The sequence below is a fragment of the Nycticebus coucang genome, chromosome 20 (genome assembly GCF_027406575.1).
Source record: "Nycticebus coucang isolate mNycCou1 chromosome 20, mNycCou1.pri, whole genome shotgun sequence".
NCBI lineage: Eukaryota > Metazoa > Chordata > Mammalia > Primates > Lorisidae > Nycticebus > Nycticebus coucang.
This window is the reverse complement of record NC_069799.1, coordinates 33530588-33552437: the sequence shown is the minus strand read 5'-3', so window position 1 is coordinate 33552437 and position 21850 is coordinate 33530588. Positions and strand designations below refer to the sequence as shown.

The following is a 21850-nucleotide window of genomic DNA, read 5'->3' as shown; positions in this document are numbered from 1 at the left end:
GTGGGACACAATTATAAGAGGGACTTTACCTAACAAATGCAATCAATGTAAGAGGGTTCAAAAAACTAAACCCCCCCCAACAAAAGTAGGTTACTCACCCTATAAATACTGTATAACAGGACCCCTCCCATTTTAAGAAATTTACCAGGGATCCTGAGAGAACTAGAAGAAACAAAATTTACTAACTTACTAACCAACTAACGTCACTGGGAAAAATAACGAAAAAAAGATTTTAGAATGGGTGAATGATAGATATCCTGTTAGTCTATCATCCCCAGTCCACCCCCACTCTCCAGGTAAGCAGGTGTGGATTAAAGATTGGACCTGAGGCCGCTGAAATCATGGTGAACAGGCCCCTACTGGGTGATACTGTCCACACCAATAGCAGTGAAGGTGAATGGCATCCCTGCCTGGATGCATTACTCACCAACCAGCGATGGAAGTGGACAGTATCAATGACACCCAGAGCATCCCCACCTCCTTACCCTGAGAAAACAGACTACAGCCCTCCCCCAGTCACATACCAGGAGCTGACTGGTCTATGCACAATAGAAGCTTGAAGATCAGCAGCAGCAGCGTGGGGCTGATTACTGATTCTTTGCTTTGGACTTTTTCACCTTCCTTCTTTAATCTTAGATGTAAGACATGATGAAGGTTGTGAAAAATGTATCCAAAGGCAACCCAAACTGGACAAACTGTCAAAATTGTGTTATTGGTTTACTCTTATTATGAAAAATATACAGGAAAGCCTGAAGGTACCTGCATATATAACAACACCCAATATCATATATGTGTGCCCCTCAGTGGGCCAGCTGTTTGCTACAATCGTGCTGAACCCCCAGAGCAAACTGAATTTGCTATGTGGTACAGTGATATCCCTAGAAAGACAATAACTCAAGTTGTAACAGAAGGAATACCTAAACAAACAAACAAAAAAAACATTAATAACAATTTCACAACATATATAGAAATGTCTTTTTATATTTTCAATAATAACTAGAAGTTTTCCACCTAGAAATGCTATCTATTTCTGAAGAATTATTTCTATGTATTTCATATTTTGTGTTGTCATTTTAACTTTAATTCTCTAATTGTTAATGGTATACAATGGATATTTCAACATTAAACTTAAAAAATAATAAAATAATGGTAAACATTAAAAAAAAGAACTTCTTCAAATAAAATTTTTAATTTACACATTACAGTTCTGTTAGGATATGAATTTTAAAAGACTTTTTGAGGTACAATAGAGGCCAGGCCTGCAAATTTATGAAATAGGCCTCAGTATTTATCTGAAATTGATATAAATAGACATCAAATTAACTATGGCTTGGAAAACAGTAAATAATAGAACAATGGAGAATGATATAATTTCTTCTTTTGAAAAATGTATGTATTGGGTGGCGCCTGTGGCTCAGTGAGTAGGGCGCCGGCCCCATATGCCGAGGGTGGCGGGTTCAAACCCAGCCCTGGCCAAACTGCAACAAAAAAATAGCCAGGCGTTGTGGCAGGCGCCTGTAGTCCCAGCTGCTCCGGAGGCTGAGGCAAGAGAATTGCGTAAGCCCAAGAGTTAGAGGTTGCTGTGAGCCGTGTGACGCCACGGCACTCTACCCAAGGGCGGTACAGTGAGACTCTGTCTCTACAAAAAAAAAAAAAGAAAAATGTGTGTATTTATAAATTCTTTTTTTTTTTTTAAACAGTCTCATTGTGTTGCCCTCAGCAGAGTCTGTCACAGCTCACAAGTAGCTGGGACTACAGGCATCTGCCACAATGCCCGGCTATTTTTTTGTTGTTGCAGTTGTCATTGTTGTTTAGCAGGTCTGGGTTGGGTTCGAACCTGCCAGCCTCAGTTTACATGGCCGGCACCCTAACAACTGAGCTACAAACGCCGAGCCTTTATGTACAAATTCATAGGAAATATCCAGAAGAATAAACACTTAACTGTTAATAGTTTCTTCTATGAATCAAGTAACACTGAAGGAAAGGGAAGATTTTGTCCTCAAAAAGATCTATATAACTTGAATTTTTTACATTACCAGGACTGTGTGCAACATACCTCATTCCTGTTTATCACTGTGGTCACATTCAAAGTACTCCCTTCAGGAAACTATGTACTGATGCCAATGTCTAAACTACCCTTCAAAGAAATTTTGAAATTTTCTCTTTTTTTTTTTTGGAATTCTCTTCTTTTCTTTGAATGTCCACCAAAGCTGTTGGTGTATTCACTCTGACATTCTGAATGTCAGTAAAATGTCTTTTCCCCCCAATATTTCCTTTATCTTCAGGTAAAAAAAAAAAATAAAAGTCAGGGGCCATAACAGGTGAGTAAGGAGGGTGTTCCAATATGGTTATTTGTACACTGGCCAAATACTTCCTCACACACAATGTCATGCAAAGTGGTACTTTGTCACATGAGGTGGTAGCCAGGATTTTCATTTAAGATTGTCCTCTTTCCCTATTGAAATTTCCATGATTCACTATGATTCTCCAGGTCAAATGAAGATTACAAAGCCCCATTAAATAAATTTTTGGAATGTTTTCATTACTTTTGCTCATTACTGGCTGCCCTGACCAATCTTCACCTTTCCTCTCAGAAAAATCAATCCGTTTGTAAACTCATTTTCCTTATGGCCTTATAACAATAATCTTGGCCAAACTTGTCCCTGATTTCACTTCTGCTCTTGCAAAGTTTAACAAGAAATCTCTCTTTTTTTTTTATTGTTGGGGATTCACTGAGGGTACAAGCAACCAGGTTACACTGATTGCATTTGTTAGGTAAAACCCCTCTTACAATTACGTCTTGCCCCCCAAAGGTGGGTCACACACCAAGAGTCCACCTCCCTCCCTCCTTCCCTCTCTACACTCTTCCCTTTTTCCGCTCCCCTCCCTCCTTCCCTTTCTGCTCTTCCTTTCCCCCACCCGCCTCACTCCTCCTCTCTCTCTCTGCTCTCCTCTTTCCCCACCATGTACTGTCATTAATAGTCCTCATGTCAAAATTAAATATATAGGATTCATGTTTCTCTGTTCTTGTGATGCTTTACTAAGAACAATGTGTTCCATTTTCATCGAGGTTAATACAAAGAATGTAAAGTCTCCATCTTTTTAAATTGCTGAATAGTATTCCAGGGTATACATATACCACAGCTTGTTAATCCATTCCTGGGTTGGTGGGAATTTAGGCTGTTTCCACATTTTGGTGATTGTACATTGAGCTGCAATAGTCTAGTGCAAGTGTCCTTATGGTAAAAAGTTTTTCCTTCTGGGTAGATGCCCAGTAATGGGATTGTAGGATCAAATGGGAGGTCTAGCTTGAGTTAGAGGGCTCTGAGGGCTCTCCATACTTCCTTCCAAAAAGGTTGTATTAGTTTGCAGTCTCACTGGCAATGTAAAGGTGTTCCCTTCTCTCCACATTCAGGCCAGCATCTGCAGTTTTGAGAGTTTGTGATGTGGGCCATTCTCACTGGGGTTAGATGTTATCTCAGGGTTCATTACCCTAATAATTAGGGATGATGAGTATCTTTTCATGTTTATTAGCCATTTGTCTATCTTCTTTAGAGAAGGCCCTATTCATCTTTCTTGCCCATTGATATATGGGATTGTTGGCTTTTTTTCATGTGGATTAATTTGAGTTCTCTATAGATCTTAGTTATCAAACATTTGTCTGATTCAAAATATACAAATATCCTTTCCCATTGTGCAGGTTGTCTATTTGCTTTGGTTTTTGTCTCCTTAGCTGGACAGAAGTTTTTCAGTTTAATTAAGTCCTATTTGTTTATTTTTGTTGTTGTTGCAATGGCCACGGCAGTCTTCTTCATGAAGTCTTTCCCCAGGTCGATATCTTCCAATGTGTTTCTACACTTTCTTTGAAAATTCTTATAATTTCATGCCTTAAATTTAAGTCCTTTATCCATCTTGAATCAATTTTTGTGAGTGGAAAAAGGTACAGGTTCAGTTTCAGTCTTTCACATATGGATATCCAGTTCTCCCAGCACTATTTATTGAATAGGGAGTCTTTCCCCCAGTGTGTGATCTTGTTTGATTTATCGAAGATTAGGTGGTTATAAGATGTTAGTTTCATTTCCTGGTTTTCTATTTGATTCCAAATGTCTATCTCTCTATTTTTGTGCCAGTACCATGCTGTCTTGACCACCATGGCTTTGTAGTACAGTTTAAGATCTGGTATGGTGATGCCCCCAGCTTTGTTTTTATTACTAAGAACAGCCTTAGCTATACAGGTTTTTTTCTGGTTCCATAGAAAATGAAGCATCATTTTTTCCAAGTCTTGAAAGTACAATGTTGGTATTTTAATAGGGATAGCATTGAATAGGTAGATTGCTTTGGGAAGTATAGACATTTTAACAAGGTTGTTTCTTCCCAGCCACAGGAAATCTCTTAAAGTTTGTTCATTGCCCTAATTTAAGACCTGACAGTCTTACAACAACACACAAAATCACCCAAGAACAAAACTAAACATCACCAACACATAACAACTGGAACACAACTGGGAAACACTGATACAGCAAGATTGGGAAGCCTTGCTGAGTTGTTTGTACAGTGCTGTCATTGCAAGTGCATGGTGGGAAGTTCACAAACTTAATTTTCAGATCTCAAATAAATTTCTTTATAATTAGAATATGATTAAAAAGTAAGGGTTGTTACCAATTTGCATTCGGATAACAGACTGACTTTCTTTCTTTCTTTTTTTTTTTTTTCTTGAGACAGAGCCTCAAGCTGTCACCCTGGGTAAAGTGCTGTGGCATCACAGCTCACAGCAACCTCCAACTCCTGGGCTCAAGCAAGTCTCCTGCCTCTGCCTCTCAAGTAGCTGGAACTACAGGCGCCCGCCACAATGCCTGGCTATTTTTTGGTTGCAGCCATCATTGTTGTTTGGCAGGCCTGGGTTGGATTTGAACCTGCCAGCTCAGGTGTATGTGGCTGACACCTTAGCCACTTGAGCCACAGGTGCCAAGCCAACAGACTGACTTTCATCTGTATTTGTAGCATTTATTATTTCACAGCACAAATCTGTGAAAGCCAAGAGAAAAAAATAACACAAAGGAATCACTGTTGCAAAACATGAGATCATTATCTTTACAGGATAAGAAACATAGTTGTTGAAGATTAATCAGAACTCAATGCTGCTCCAGATCACTTCATTAACCTAGAACCTGCCAAGAGGAAACCAAAGTATAGAGAAAGCCAAGCATTACTTCTCTCCTCCCCCAAGCTCCTATTTGTGCAAGTTTTCTATCATCAAGTAGAAAATGGACTGAAAATGGAAAATGTACTCTGGGAATCCAGGCAGTCAGACAGAGTACAATGCCAAGTAATTGCTCATTAAAGATACAATAATCAAAAGAATATAAGGGATAGATACCATCAGACGAGTGTCCAATATTTCATTTACTACCCTTAGATGTTTGACAGGTATTCATCTGTTCCAGGATTTTCAATGAAAAGAATAGGGGTGCTATATGAAGACTGGCAGGGAATTCTTGGCCCATATCTCATAAATTTGTCAATCAAAGGGGTTATGTCTATTAATGCTTCATGTTTAAGATAGTTCAGAATTTTTTGTGGTGGTTAAGCTTCTATTTTTAAGTAGAACTTCAATGGGGTGTTCCTGATGATCTTCCCATAGGCTCTCTCTTCCCAGATAGAGAAGTTTACCTGGATGTTGATTTCCTCTGGCCATTTGTCCTCATCCTCCAGATGCTGGAGTAACATCTGCCAGGCTTATTCACTAAGGACCTTCATTGGAAGGCTATTGTTTTCTGAAGAAAATGTAATCTGACATATATAATTTAGACAATAAGTTTCTCCCCAGCCAGAGAACAAGGAAATCAAGCATCTAAAACTTTTTCTACTATCAAGCATGTAATGGGTTTAAGAAAGAATAGGTGGGCTCAGCACGTGTAGCTCAGTGGCTAGGACACTAGCCACATACACTGGGGCTGGCAGGTTCAAACCCAGCCTGGGCCTGCTAAAAACAACGATGACAACTACAACCAAAGACTAGCATTATCATGGGCAACTGGAGTCCCACCTACTTGGAAGGCTGAAGGAAGAGAATTGCATAAGCCCAAGAGTTTGAGGTTGCTATGAGCTGTAACGCCACAGCACTCTACCAAGGGTGACATAGTGACCCTCTGAAAAAAGAAAAGCAAGAAAGCAAGAAAGCAAGAAAGCAAGAAAGCAAGAAAGAAAGAAAGAAAGAAAGAAAGAGTTAGTTGTGGCTCAGCACCTGTGGCTCAAGAAGCTAAGGCGCCAGCCACATACTTGTGAGCTGGCAGGTTCGAATTCAGCCTGGGCCCAACAAACAATGACGGCTGCAACACTCCCCCCCCAAAAAAATAGCCAGGCATTATGGCAGGCGCCTGTTCCAGCTGCTTGGGAGGCAGAGGCAGAAGAATTGCTTGAGCCCAGGAGTTGGAGGTTGCTGTGAGCTATTATGCCATAGCACTCTACCCAGGGCAACAGCTTCAGACTCTGTCTCAAAAAAAAAAAAAAAAAATTGTGTTTCACCTGTCCTGTCACTCTGGATACAGCACCAGACTGTTTAGTCATAGGAGAGAGAGGAGTATTGAGCACTGAATATGTAGCCACAATATTTGTTAGTCTTGTCCACAACATTTCATAGAGAAGAGAGGGTAGACTACACATTGGAGAAGGCATCCATACTGATATTGGGCAAAAACGTTGCTGTCCAGAAAGGCATCATTGTCACAGACTGAGTAACACCTGTGGACAATGCTGTGCCCATCTCAGGTCACAGAGTTCTCTGGGCCTTTCACTTTCCCACCCTGCACTTTTCTACACAGAATCACAAGGTCAGAGTACAGGGGCATATGGCATTCCTTACCAAGCATGTGCTCTTTCTACTCTCAATTCCTGGGTTTCATACTTACCTGTGATTGGGTTCCTCTTTTTAGCCTTTGCCTCACAAAGTCCTCATACCCAGATGACCCTGTCTGCCCTGATTTTTACCAGTGACCACAGTGAAAGAGCCGTGATGATTGATTCAGCCTAAGAGGAGTCTAGAGTCTCTTCCTGGATCTTTTACATGGAGCCTGTGAAGAGGATTTACACAATTTACCTCCAGTTGAGGGACGGATAACCAGACCTTTCTAAAAGCAAAGGGCAGAGCAAAGTCATAGGTTTACAAAAGAGCCGCCAGTGATGCAGCGGGTGAAAATCAAGTGCAAACATCTCCTTTGACTGTTAAAGTCACAATTTGAAAAGGGCAGAGCAAGAACGGCATGGCATCCGGTTTGTCTCACAACCAAAAATGGTCCAGTGTGGCCAGAGTCCACCTTGTGAAAGAAAAATATGTTGTTGTTCAAGCGTGGCAGTAGTTACACACACACGTTTTGTTATCATATCTTAGCAATAAAAAACAAAGAAGTATGGGGGGATCGCCTGTGGCTCAGTGGGTAGGGTGCTGGCGCCACATACCAAGGTTGGCAGGTTTGAACCTGACCCCGGTCAAATTGCAACAACAAAAAAATCACTGGGTGTTGTGGTGGGCGCCTGTAGTCCCAACTAATCAGGAGGCTGAGGCAAGAGAATTGCCTAAGCCCAAGATCTGGAGGTTGCTATGAGCTGTGATGCCATAGCACTCTACCCAGGGTGACAAAGTGAGACTCTGTCTCTCTTGAAACAAACAAACAAACAAACAAAAAACAAAAAACTAAGAAGTATGAGAAGTGAATTAAAGACACAGAGGAAGGAGTGAAAATATGAGGCAGTTGAGAAAAAGAGGGGGTGTTTATTTATTTAGAGACAGAGTCTCAAGCTCTGGGTAGAGTGCCGTGACATCACAGCTCACAGCAACCTCAAACAGTTGGGCTTAAAGTGATTCTCTTGCCTCAGATTCCCAAGCAGCTGGGACTACAGGCACCCACCACAATGCCCGGCTATTTTTTGGTGTAGTTGTCATTGTTGTTTGCCAGACTTGGGCTGGATTCGAACCTGCCAGCTCCGGGGTGCGTGGCTGGCCCTAGCTGCTTGAGCTACAGGCGCAAAGCTGAGGCTGGTATTTTAAAGGTTAAAGTTGATTCCTTTTTTTCCTTAAGTTTCAAAGGAGTAACTGATGACCTTGAGTAGCAATGAAGGTCATCATCTTGTTCTTAATCGCCTTGGTCTCAACACCCATAACTAGAGAAATACAGCTTTAGACCAGCAGAATAAAATAGAGGCAGTTTTATTTTAACTCTACAGTGGCTGATTGGCATGGAATATTTGATATAATTTGTTTATCATTTTCAATATATTCACAAGGAATTGGAAGAAGTTTTAAACAAAACTTCTTCTGATAACAAAAAGAACACTTTGTTGTTTTAATTAGAGATCCCTTTTTCAGTTAGGACAACTTTTTCACATACAAAATGTTTACAAATTCACCTTTGCAAATATTATGCCTTACATAGAACATTTTTGACATGCTGAAGCCTATGTTTGTCCAATGACTTTTTTAGTTTTTGTTTTTATTTTTGAGAGTCTCACTATATTGCTCTTGGTAGAATGCCATGGTGTCACAGTTCATAGCAACCTCCAACTCTTGGGCTTACACAATTCTCTTGCCTCAGCCTCCCAAGTGGTTGGGACTTCAGGCACCCACCACAATGCCTAGCTATTTTTTGATTGCAGCTGTCATTGTTGTTGAGCAGGCCCTGGCTGGGCTTGAACCCACCAGTTTTGGTGTATGTGGCCGGCGCCCTACTCACTGAGCTACAGGCGCCGAGCCAAGTCCCATGACTTTCTTAAACAATGACTTACTTTAGGACAAACATTGTTATATTAGATTTTGTCCCACACAAAATTATTCCCGTTTCTTTCAATGTTCCTTACCACCTGTTTCTTCACATTCATGATTTTCTTCACATCTCTTTACTACATACTTTTTCCTTATACTTTTAATTTTTCTTCTATTTTGAAAGAAAATTACATCCCAGTTAAGTCTTTTCTTTTCAAGGTCTGGGAAGGAGACCTGTGGTTTTAAAGGATTTAGGTCTCTAAGCAAAAGTTACAACTTCATTCTAACAATGGGGTAGGGCAGTTGGCAAGCAACAAAAAGATAAAAACATCAACCAGTGAGAAGAAGGACTTTACACAAGGTTTGTATTTTACGTTCCATTCTTAGAACAGATATAGGAGGCGGGAACAGAGGCCCCGAATATCCAAAGGGAGCAGAGGAGTGGCTCTAATGTTATGAACATCAGTTTGTTTTCTTTAACAGAGAGAAATCACTAACCCAAAGTCAGTCATCACAGCATCAAAAAGTAAAGCTTGTACCAAAGCTGGAGTGTGTCCATCAGACTGAAAGAGTTCCAGAAGGTCAGTGCTGTTTCAGGGATTTCACAGGGTCTGGGAGGTGAGTGTGATCTCCTGTATCCCGGAGAGGGCAATGTCACTTTCACTATATTTCTCTAGTAGTGAGATCATGGTCCCAGCAGAGGCCCCTTCCTGAGCCACTTCTTACTCCAGAAACCCACAATCATAGTGAGGGAAGAACTCAGGCCTGGTGTCTTCTTCCCTGGGCCTCTAGAGAAACTCAGTGTCTGACAACCTTTTTCCACAGTGGTAGAAACCATTCCAAAAGCTTCCTTCTTCTCTCGGGGGCCTGCTGCTGGCCTGGTTTTCTCTCACTGCTCCTTCATCCCCATTCTGGTTATCAAGACCACAAAAATCTGGTTTCACATTCTGCTTGTAGAGACTGAGTATACTTTTTGTCTTTGAATGTCAGGGCTAGGTGGGAGGATGAAGTACATTGTGGAGATAGAGAAGAAAAAAACAATGAGATGGAGCAGGTGCAGGTAATGAGATACATTACCTGGAAAGCAAAGATAGTGAGAGAGACGTAGGTGTAATAAGTAACCTGCAGAAAGCAGCGTGAATTCAGAATGTCTACTGTTCCATTAGCTTATCTTGCTGAAGATGTACATTTTCCTCCTAGATTATGGTATCAAAATGCACATATGGAGACCGCATGTTAAGGTATATGTTCCCTGTTTTTTGTTTCAAATGGCAAAGAATGGTTACTGGTACCAAGACAGTGGAACAAATGAGAAGAACAAGTAGATACATGTATGCAAATGGAAAAGGTTGCTAAAGGACTATACATTCCAGAGAAGGAACACATCTACATTTTCAAGTGGAGAAGAACCTGGGTTTTTCCAATTCCATATTAATTAGTGTGGGGATAAAATATTAATGATTTTTCCTGGAAAAGGGGAAAACTTCCAGAATATAGAATCTTCCCATTTTGTATCCCTGTAAGGCAATTTCAAGAAATTATCAGTGTATTTTTAAACTGTGATAGAACTGGTGTAAATTTTACTTTGTTAATAAAATAGATCACTTGAGGCTACTGGCACCTTACTTGTATCCATGCTCAAAAGAATCCTTTTTGCGCCTTTGCCCATGATCTCTACATTGTGGCCTCTCCACCTGAGAGTCATCTTTGTAGAGCAAACATCAATCCAGTTTTTGGAAGCCTTCTTTAAATGCCAGTTTTTCTTTCTTGGAGGACCTCTCTGGTCAATTTGTTCCTCTTATCATGCACAAAGAATCTCCTAGTATCATCTGCCCCTGTCTCTCCTTAGACCTACTAACAGGATAAATACAACTTTAAGGCTTTGAGTCATGATTGACATTTGTACAGTATTTCTTACGAGGAGTAATAATTAGAAAAGTATAAGTAATATTTAAAAATATTGTCACATTCTTCACATAAATAGAATGTCTCTATGAATTCTGTTATGCACTAAAATGTGTGAGCACTGGATAGAGGATTTGACACTTTCTTCACATTTGTAAGGGTTTTCTCTGTTACAAACTTTTCATATGTAGAATGGTTTGAGCACAAGTTAAAAACTTATCAAGTACTTCACATATGTAGAGTTTCTCTTCAACATGAATTCTATTGTGTACAAAAAATTGTAACTACTGGCATAAGGCTTTGCCACATCTTCATAGTGTTACAATTATTCCTGGTGTCATTTCTCTTATGTTTACTAAGGGCTGAGGACCAGTGAAAACCTTGCCATGTTATTTGTGTTTGTAAGATTTCACTTCAATATGAATTTTCTTATGTGCAGTAAGGTTTGAATTCCAGTAAAAGGCATTGGCACACTGTTCCCATTTGTAGGATTTCTCACCAGTGTGAATTTTTTTATGCTCAGCATGTTATGAACACCAGGTAAAAGTACTTCTGCATGCTTCATACTTCTAGGCTTACTCCCCTGTATGATTTATTTTATCTACAGTGAGGTTTGAATGTTAATAAAAGGATTTCCCATAAGTTCATATTCATAATGTTTCTCTCTAGAGTGAATTCTTTTATGTCTGGAAAGGTTTGACTTCCAATTAAAAGATGTGCCACATTGTTGACATTTGTAGGGTTTCTCTCCAGAATGAATTCTTTGATGTACAGAAAGGGTTGAACTACGGATAAAGGCTTTGCCACATTCTTGACATTTGTAAGGTTTCTCTCCAGAATGAATTCTTTGATGCTCAGTAAGGGTTGAACTATGGTTAAATGCTTTGCCACATTGTTGACATTTGTAGGGTTTCTCTCCAGAATGAATTCTTTGATGTTCAGTAAGGGTTGAACTACGATTAAAGGCTTTGCCACATTCTTGACATTTGTAGGGTTTTTCTCCAGAATGAATTCTTTTATGTACAGAAAGGTGTGTGTACTGGTTAAAGGATTTCCCACATTCTTCACATTTGTATAGTTTCTCTCCTGAATGAATTCTTTGATGTAAGGAAAGGGCTGAACTGAAGTGAAAGGCTTTGCCACATTCTTCATGTTTGTAGGATTTCTCTCTAGAATGAATTCTTTGATGTACAGTAAGGTTTGAGTACCGGTTAAAGGCTTTGCCACATTCTTCACATTTGTAGGGTTTCTCTCCAGAATGAATTCTTTTATGTCTAGAAAGGTGTGAGTACTGGTAAAAGGCTTTGCCACATTCTTGACATTTGTAGGGTTTCTCTCCAGAATGAATTCTTTGATGTACAGAAAGACTTGAGTACTGCTTAAAGGTTTTGCCACATTCTTGACAGCTGTAGGGTTTCTCTCCAGAGTGAATTCTTTGATGTACAGAAAGGCTTGAATGCTGGTTAAAGGCTTTGCCACATTCTTGACATTTGTAGGGTTTCTCTCCAGAATGAATTCTTTGATGTTTAGTAAGGGTTGAACTATGGTTAAATGCTTTGCCACATTGCTGACATTTGTATGGTTTCTCTCCGGAATGAATTCTTTGATGTACAGAAAGGCCTGAGTAATGGTGAAAGGCTTTGCCACATTCTTGACATTTGTAGGGTTTCTCTCCAGAATGAATTCTTTGATGTACAGAAAGGCTTGAGTACCGGTTAAAGGCTTTCCCACATTCTTCACATTTGTAGGGTTTCTCTCCGGAATGAATTCTTTTATGTCTAGAAAGATGTGAGTACTGGTTAAAGGTGTTGCCACATTGTTGACATTTATAGGGTTTCTCTCCAGAATGAATTCTTTGATGTTTTGTAAGGGTTGAACTAAGGTTAAAGGCTTTGCCACATTCTTGACATGTGTAGGTTTTCTCTCCAGATTGAATTATTTGATGTCCAGAAAGATGTGAGTACTGGTTGGTAAGTTTGTCACATTCTTTATAGTTGTAGGGTTTTTCTCCAGTATCAATACTCTCATGGTTACAATACTGTAACCTGTGGTTCAGACATTTGTCATAATTTTCACACTTGTGGAGTTTCTCTCCAGTTTGAAGTCTCTTATGCTTAGACAGACTTGAATAAGAATTCAAGGCTTTACTACCTCCTTTATATTTGTACTGTTTTTCTCCAAGCTGAATTATCTTGTGCTCAGTAATGCATGAGCATAGATTAAAGGCTTTCCCATACCTTTTACAGTGAAAAGTTTTTTCTACAGTACATATCATCTTATGTCCATTTAAGTATGACAATTTTTTGAAGACTTTCAAACATTTACTACATTGGAAGCATTTGCCATGGGTAGTTGTTAAACATTGATCAAGTCCACTGTCACATATTTTCTGCTGTTTCTCACAGTCATACACATTTTCCCAGTCTTTTGTTAAGTTTACATTCTCCAGGCCACAGCTTTGATATCTTCTCAGTGTTATCTCTGGGTATAAAATATTTGTGCCCAGCTCTTGCAAATGGTCTTGAGTAGAAATACTACATATAGCTGAAAGAAATTTAAATCATAACAATTTTAGCCACTGACTTTTAATCAGAATTGAGTAAATATACATTACACATTTTATCTGCAAAATCATGCTATGAATATTAGGAAGATGCCATAAAGTATACAGGCACTAATTACATTAAAAATAAATAAATGTTGCATGCATACACTCCATTTGAGGGAGTTCTAAAAACCAGGTAAGTATTTTAAGCACAGAAGGTGAGCAAAAGTTATGGAGACAACATAGTGGATGTGCATGTTGGCTCATGTTTGTAATTCCAGAACTCTGAGAGACTTAGGTGAATGGATCAATTGAGCCAGATGTTTGGGATCATCCTGAGCAAGAGTGAAAGCCCATCTCCAGCGATAATAGAAAAATTAGTCAGGCATGGTGGCACAAGCCTGTACTTTCAGCAATTCATGATTCTGAGGCAAGAATATCTCTTGAGCCCAAAATTGAAGATGCTGTGTGCTATAACAACATAGCACTCTACCCAGGGTGACAGAAACTCAGTCTCGAATTAATGAATGAATAAATAAATACATAAATAAATAAATTTGGATGTGTGCATATATATAAAATAAAACAAAAAGAAAAAACTAGTAAATAATAATAATAATAATGAGTCAAATAGAATGGAAAGAAAAGTTTGTCAAATTTATCCACCACAGACTTTACCCCATCTTAATACAGAATGGTGAACATGGATTGCATGAGCTCAGTTATAGACCAGCATGAGCAAAAGTGAGATCCTGCCTCTAAAAATAACCAGGCATTGTGGCAGGTGCCTGAAGTCCCAGCTACTCAGGAGGCTGAGGCAAGAGAATTGCTTGAACCCAAGAAACTGAGGTTGCTGTGAGCTATCATGCCATGGCACTCTACCAAGGGCTACAAAGACAGACCTTATTTCAAAAAAAAAAAAAAAAAAAGAAAAGAAAAGAAAAAAGAAATAATGAAAGTAGTTACATTTCTAGAAATCAAAGAAAAATATAGCAGTGTTTATAAAGGACCAGATGGAGAGGAACATGAATAGCAGTTTCACCTACATTAAGTTTCAGTTTTGCAAATAAAAAGATTATAACTGAACTGTGTAAATAAAATATTAAAAATTGATAATTAAAAAAATTTGTTTCTGATTTATTTTTTGTCACCCTCAGTAGAATGCCTCAGCCACCTGAGTAAGTGGGACTATAGGTGCCTGCTACAACATCCCCCTAATTTTTCCTTTTTTGGTAGAGATGGGGTCCCACTATTACTCAGGCTAGTCTTGAACTATTGAGGTCAAGCAATACACATGCCTCAGCCTCATAGAGGGTTAAGTGTTTTTTATAAGAAAAAAAGACAATAATACCAAAAATAGAGTTACATAGAGTTATATGGACTTTCAAAAATTATCTTCAAATTACACAAATGTTTCACACAAACATAATATATAGTCACCAATAAATATGTCTCAAAATTAAGACAACTGTCATAAATATTCACCTATAGGATAAAATAACCATTGGTCAGCAACCAAGAGAAAACGTACTATTTGTAAATCACACGTAAGTATCATAGGCAAAGAAACAAAGAAAATGAAATTGCTACTAGATGTATGGTTGATTTATATATTTGTTCTCAAACTCTTAATGTGTACAGAGCTGAATACTGTCATACACAAGTATAATATACAAAGAGTTAGTTTCATAGATAGGAAAACTGATATTATATTTTATGGTTTTCAAATTTTTATTTATTTATTTTATTTATTTATTTTTTGCAGTTATTTTTGGCTGGGGCTGAGTTTGAACCCGCCACCTCTGGCACTTGAGGCCAGCACCCCACCCCTTTTGAGCCACTCTCCAATTTTTATTTTAACACAAAAAAAATGATGGAAAATTATGTTATGAATATTTTGAAAATAATGGTACATTTAGCTACAATTTCCCATTTTTCCTATGCATGTATCTCTGGCAAATTTTGGAACACCCTGCATAGGTAAAAACTACAAACAAAATTGACTGAGGTGAGGTGACCTAACTTAAAAAATTGAAAAGAGGCAGTGATTCACATCTGTAATCCTAACTCTCTCAGGGGCAGAACCAGGTAGATGGCAGGAGCTCACTGACATTTTTTAAAGAAGAAATAGAAATGGCCAACAAGCATTTGAAAAGATACCTAATGTACAAATTACTGGAGACATGCAAAGAAAAATCACAATGAAGTATTATGTCATACCCACAATGAACACTAAAAAAAGTTTGTCAGGGATATAGAGAAAGTAGAAACTTTTTGAAATGCTGGTGAGGAAAATGTTGCAGCATTATTAAAATGTATGAAGATTTCTCAGAAAACTAAAATTAAAAGTTAAAAGTTATTTTTTGATCTAGTAATTTCACATCTGTGTATATATCTAAAATATGCACTGAAAAATTTGGAAGATACATGTTCTCATTCACATCTATCACACCATTACTCACAAAAGCCTAGATATGGCCAAGTACAGTGTCTCATGCCTGCAAATCTAGCACCCTGGGAGGCTCAGGTGGGAGGATAGCTGGACCACATGAGTTTGAGACCAGTCTGTGCAAGAGTGAGAGCCCATCTCTACTAAAAATATAAAAAGTAGCCAAGTGTTGTGGCGCTGTATTCCCAGCTTCTCAGGAGGCTGTGGCAAGAGGATCAACTAAGCATAGGAGTTTGAATTCCCTTGAGTTATGACACCACTACATTCTTTTCAGGGTATTACCCAGGGCAACAGAGTGAGGCTCTGTCCTCCCGCCCCTCAAAAAACAAACAAACAAAAAAACCAAAGAGGTAAAAACAATACAGATGTCAACATATGTGGCATGTACAGACTATGGAGTGTTATCCAGCACTGAAACAGAACATCTTGCCACATCCAAGGATAAGAACAATCCTTAAGGGCGGCACCTGTGGCTCAAAGGAATAGGGCACCGGCCCCATATGCCAGAGGTGGTGTGTTCAAACCCAGCCCCAGCCAGAAACTGCAAAAAAAAAAAAAAAAAAAAGAACAATCCTTAAGACTATCATGTTGACTGAAATAAGCCAGAACAATGTGACACTACATGGTTACACTAAATATGATAGATCTTAAGTAGTGAAACTCACAGAAACAGAAATCAGAACATGGTCTGTCAAGGACTGGAGAGAGGGTAAAATGAGCAGAGGTTATGGAAAAGATACTGAGTTTTACGTTTCCAAGATGTAAAGATTATAGACATCTTTTGCACAACAATGTAAATACAGAAAATACTGCAGAAACACACATAGAGGGATTGAAGGTGGTAAATTCTGTTTTTGTGAAAATTTCATTTTAATGAAATAACTAAAATAGTTACAAAGTTTTTCAAATATTACCTGAAAATTTAAAAAGTTTTTTCCTCTCAAAAAGAGAATACAGATTCATCAATAAACACACACCAAGATTAAGACTATATTCATAATTATTAACTTAGATGGTAGAAAACAACTACTGATCATCACCCAGGAAAAGAATACTTGATATAAGCCATAAACAAACTTGAGGTAATACTTGCAGAGAAAACACACAGCTATCATTAGTAGTAGACATATAGCTGATTCATTTTTTAATTGAACCACATATGAAAGTATATAAAAGAGTTGAGGTTTCATCTAAAACTGTAATACACAGGTGAAACTAAACACAAAATAAATTGAGGTTTAAAAACCTACCCTGATAGATACACACTAACATGGAATTGCAAAGCAAGAATAAAAAAATTAGATATTAAAATCTATATACAACATTGCTATACCACTTTTTAAAATTTCTAGGTCACCTGGAGTGGCTCACAGCTGAAGTCCTACCACTTTGAGAGGTTGAGATGGGAGGACTGCTTGAGGTCAGAAGTTTGACACCAGTCTAAGCAACAGCGAGAGCCCACCTCTACTAAAAGAAGAAAAGTACAGACTCGGCGCCTGTGGCTCAAGTGGCCAAGGCACCAGCCACATACACATGAGCTGGAGGGTTCAAATCCAGCCAGGTCCCACCAAACAACAATGATGGCTGCAACCAAAAAAAATAGCTGGGTGTTGTGGCAGGCACCTTTAGTCCAAGCTACTTGGGAGGTGGAGGCAGGAGAATGGCTTGAGCAAGCCCAGGAGATGGAGGTTGCTGTGAACTGTGATGCCACAACACTCTACCCAGGGTGACAGCTTGAGGCTCTGTCTCAAAAAAAAAAAAAAAGAAGAAGAAAAGTATAGCCGGGAGTTGTGGTGGGCACTTGTTGTTCCAGATGTTCTAGAGGTTGAGGCAGGAGAATCACTTGGAATTAGGTGTTAGAAGTCATTTGAAGCTGGGATGATGCTACAGCATTCTTAGCCCAGGTAACAGAGTGAGGCTTCCTCTCAAACAAAAATTCTGTTCTCTAGATAATTACACTGTTTCACTGTGACTGTGGAATGATCCAAAACAGGTATTTTCTCTTAATATTAGTTAAAATTTTATTGACTGAAAGCAGGTACACTTAATATTTTATGCAGCATATGGCAACAAAATTTCATGGAAAATTAACGATTTATTTATATTTTTATTTTTTGCAGGTTTTGGACAGGGCTGGGTTTGAACCTGCCACCTCTGGTATATGGGGCCAGTGCCCTACTCCTTTGAGCCACAGGTGCTGTCCTTCATTTATTTATTTTTGAGACAGAGTCCTACTATGTTGCCCTCGGTAGAATACCGTGGTGTCACAGCTCACAGCAACCTCCAGCTCTTGGGCTTAGGAGATTCTCTTGCCTCAGCCTCCCAAGTAGCTGGGACTACAGGCACCTACCACAAAGCATGGCTTTTTTTTTTTTTTTTTTTGTAGTTGTTGTTTAGCAGACCCAGACCAGGTTAGAACCTGCCAGCCCTGGTGTACGTGGCTGGCACCCTAAGCTGCTGAGCTACAGGTGCTGTGCCTATGGGCAAAAATGTTTTAATGACACCCCAGCATAGTGACTCATATCTTCATCTTACCTATGTAAAGGATAACTTTAGTCCCGGAGTTTGACACTAGCTTAGGCAATACAATGAGACCCCATCTCACAAAACATCATTTTATGAGAGATTTAGGATCCAGGGAGGAGGTTGTGAAATTCTCCTAATGCTCTTAAGGGGGTCATTTAGAGAAGGGTAGACCTTCATTTACTTGGGAAACTAGAGGACCCCTGGTCTTGGTTACTGCCTGGAGAATGGCCTGCTCAACATTGTCCGACTAAGAATTCTGAAGTGACTATGTAGTCATCTCCAACTTCTCCCAACCATGATCTGGGAGTGGTCCTAGCCATCAGAGACCTGGAGGAAAATGTACACTCATGACCATGGAGGCAGGCCTGCAGATTTTGACACTTTGTGTGTGTGCATGTGTTTATATAACTTATTTGTGAGTGTATATAAGTATATTTATAAACATACACTAGAACCTCACTACACTAACCATCTCCTAACGCTGACCTGATTTTTATAAACTAAACATGCACCACATGTGTGTATTGGTACAATAGCCTAGCTCCTAATGCTACTCACCTCTGTATGTTGACAAGTTTGTTACAGTCCCTTGAGTGGTCATCTTACAGAGGTCTGCTACATGTGAGTGTGTATTTATATGTGTGAATAAGCATATCATAAGCCAGAGATGATTATAAAATAAGACTTATTTTGTAACAATAGACATTAAGATATCCTCAGGAATACTCTAAACTCCCCAATGTATATTTAGTATATTTAAGAAAGGTAGCTACTGGATATGGGGGCTTTATCAGAAAAGCCAAGGAAGGTAGACTGTTTGAGCTCAGAAGTTCAAGACCAGCCTGAGTAAGAGTGAGAAACTGACTCTACTAAAAATGCCAAAAGCAGCCAAGTGTAGAGAGCAGGGCTGTATTCCCAGCTATCGGGAGGCTGAGGCAAGAAGATTGCTTCAGCCCAAGATTTTTTTATTTTTTTGCAGTTTTTAACCAGGGCTGGGTTTGAACCCACAACCTACAGCATATGGGGCCAGCACCCTACTCCTTTGAGCCACAGGTGCTGCCCGGAGCCAAAGATTTTAAGGTGAGCTATAGTGCCATGACACATGACTCTGTCTCAAAAAAGGAAATACAGGGAACAGATGCCTACAATTATATTAAGATTGGCAAATTAGGATGGTACCTGTGGCTCAAAGGAGTAGGGCGCCAGCCCCATATATTGGAGGTGGTGGGTTCAAATCCAGCCCCAGCCAAAATTGCAAAAAAAAGAAAAAAAAAAAAAGATTTGCAAATTAGAACATATAGAAATTAAGTTATTTATCACAGTACATATAAAAGCAAAATGTTGAAGTTAAATACCATTAGATGTTCTTACATTTGGGAAGATTCTTAGTGTTCTGATAAAATTACTGGCTATAATTTCTGCAGAATCTTGTTTGAAATCGTCATAGCATAAAAAAAAAAAAAAGAAGAAAACATACAATTATTTCTGGTGTTCCTGAGATTTCCAAACCAAATACTAATATCACCACTTCACTTATATATTTTGGATATGATGCTAAAGAAAAACAAACATTTTTATAGACACAGTCTCATTTTGTTGCCCAGGCTAGAGTGTCATAGGATCAGCCTAAATTACAGCAGCTTCAAACTCCTGGGCTCAGGCAATGCTCCAGTCTAACCATCCCTCCACGCCCAGTAGGTGGGACCACAGGTAATCACTACAACGATTAGATAATTTCTATACATTTATCTATTTCTTTCTTTATTTCTTTTTAGAGAAAGAGTCACACTTTGTCACCCTCAGTAGAGTGCTGTGGCATCACAGCTCACAGCAACCTTCAGCTCCTGGGCTTAGGTAATTCTCTTGCCTCAGTCTCCCAAGTACCTGGGACTACAGGTGCCCACTACAATGCCCATCTATTTTTTTGTTGCAGTTTGACCAGGGCCAGGTTTGAACCTGCCACCCTCAGATATATGGGGCTGCCACCCTACCCACTAAGCCACAGGAACTGCCCAATTTCCCTACTTTTAGTAGAGATGGGTGTCTCACTCTTAATTAGGCTATTGTCACACTCCTGAGCTCAACCAATCATTCCACCTTGGGTCCCAGAGTGCTAGTATTACAAGTGTGAGCCACCACACCCAGCCTAAAAAATATTAAAAAATAAAAAATTCACAGAGATACTCAACAATACACAAATATTTTCTGTCCTTAAAACCAAAAGAAGAGCAGTGACTTCTCGCAGTCACATATAAGCCATAGAAAGTTCTTTTATTCTCACTGTAACCTAGATAACCTAGAAGGAATATCATTGAAAAATAAAGTACTTCTGGAAATTAAAACCAAAAACAGGCAGAACAGCCTCACAACAGTAAACCTAATACTGTGGGAAACCAAGGTGGCAGAATTTCTTCAGCTCAGAATTTCAAAACCAGGCTGAATAGGTGTGAGACCTGCCCCCTATTTAATAATAGAAAAACCATTAGCCAGGCATTGTGTTAAAACCCGTAGTCCCAGCTTGGCGCGTGTGGCTCATTTGGCTAAGGCATCAGCCACATACACCTAAGCTGGTGGGTTCGAACACAGTCTGGGCCTGCCAAGCAACAATGATGGCTGTAACCAAAAAATAGCCGGGCATTGTGGCGGGTACCTGTAGTCCCAACTACTTGGGAGGCAGAGGCAGGAGAATCGCTTGAGCCTAGGAGTTGGAGGATGCTATGAACTGTGATGCCATGGCATTCTACCCAGGGCAACAGCTTGAGGCTCTGTCTCAAAACAAAACAAAACAAAAAAAACCAAACCTGTAGTCTCAGAGGTGGAGGCAAGATGGCTGATCAGAGCCAGCTTTCCACAGAAGCTTCTGTCCAAAAGGAGAGTTAAAGGACAGAAATTTAGCAAGTACGTTGATGGTTTGGAGCTGAACCAAGAGAGAAGGTTGAAGAACTCACAGCAACCCTGCTGAGGCAAGCTGCAACCCCAAAGAAACAATAGGTACAAAATCCATCACCAAGCGGATGGGAGTAACCTCCTCCATGAGAATGGCTGTCAGTATATTTTCTACAAACAAGTGAGCACAGTTCAGATCACCTCCTATTTTATCCCATGGGAGAGACCGTCTAAAAACCAGAACTCCTTGCTCAGAGAGGACCCACTAGAGTGCAATGGCACTCCCTTGCGAGGCATAAAACTGTATATATTCTCTACCTAAAATTCTGAACTCCCAGCACTCCCCTTCACTGTCGCCCCGAGTTCTGGAAGCCTGTCCCCCATGGAGTCCAGATTCTTGGCCATTTTCTCAAGAGGTGTGGACAAGGTGTGGGCTCTTGCATGTCTGTGCTGATTCTGTGGCATGGGTGTAAAGAGACGACTGTGAACCAAGGGAGCCATATGAGAGAGGGAGAAGCAGTACCCCACGGCACAGAGCAGCATCGGTGGTGGGAAGAATAGGACTCACACCCCTGGGGATATTTTGAAGAGACACTGCCATCCTTTCTTGGCAATCAGAGAAAGCCAGGCCTCTACTCTGGTGGCAGTCACTGGTGGAACAGATCTGGGACAGAAACGCAAGCCCCCTGAGTAAAGGGTATGCCTAAAGTGATACCTGCCTGGGCATGGTGCAGCAGGGACAGAGACTAGAATACATGCCCACAGAGATGGCATACTTCCAGAG

At 39.7% G+C, this 21850-nt stretch overlaps 1 protein-coding gene across 2 annotated transcripts in view; it reads right to left on the bottom strand.

The window, feature by feature from the left end:
- Positions 1-8029: 8029 nt before the first annotated feature.
- Positions 8030-21850, bottom strand: part of LOC128572362 (zinc finger protein 724-like) — a 48498-nt gene continuing 34677 nt past the window's right edge. For both annotated transcript variants that reach the window (XM_053572234.1, XM_053572236.1), the window contains one exon: positions 8030-13204. In XM_053572234.1, coding sequence (XP_053428209.1) covers positions 11262-13204 — 1943 coding nt within the window. In that variant the 3' untranslated portion in view covers positions 8030-11261. The remainder of the gene's footprint in view (positions 13205-21850) is intronic.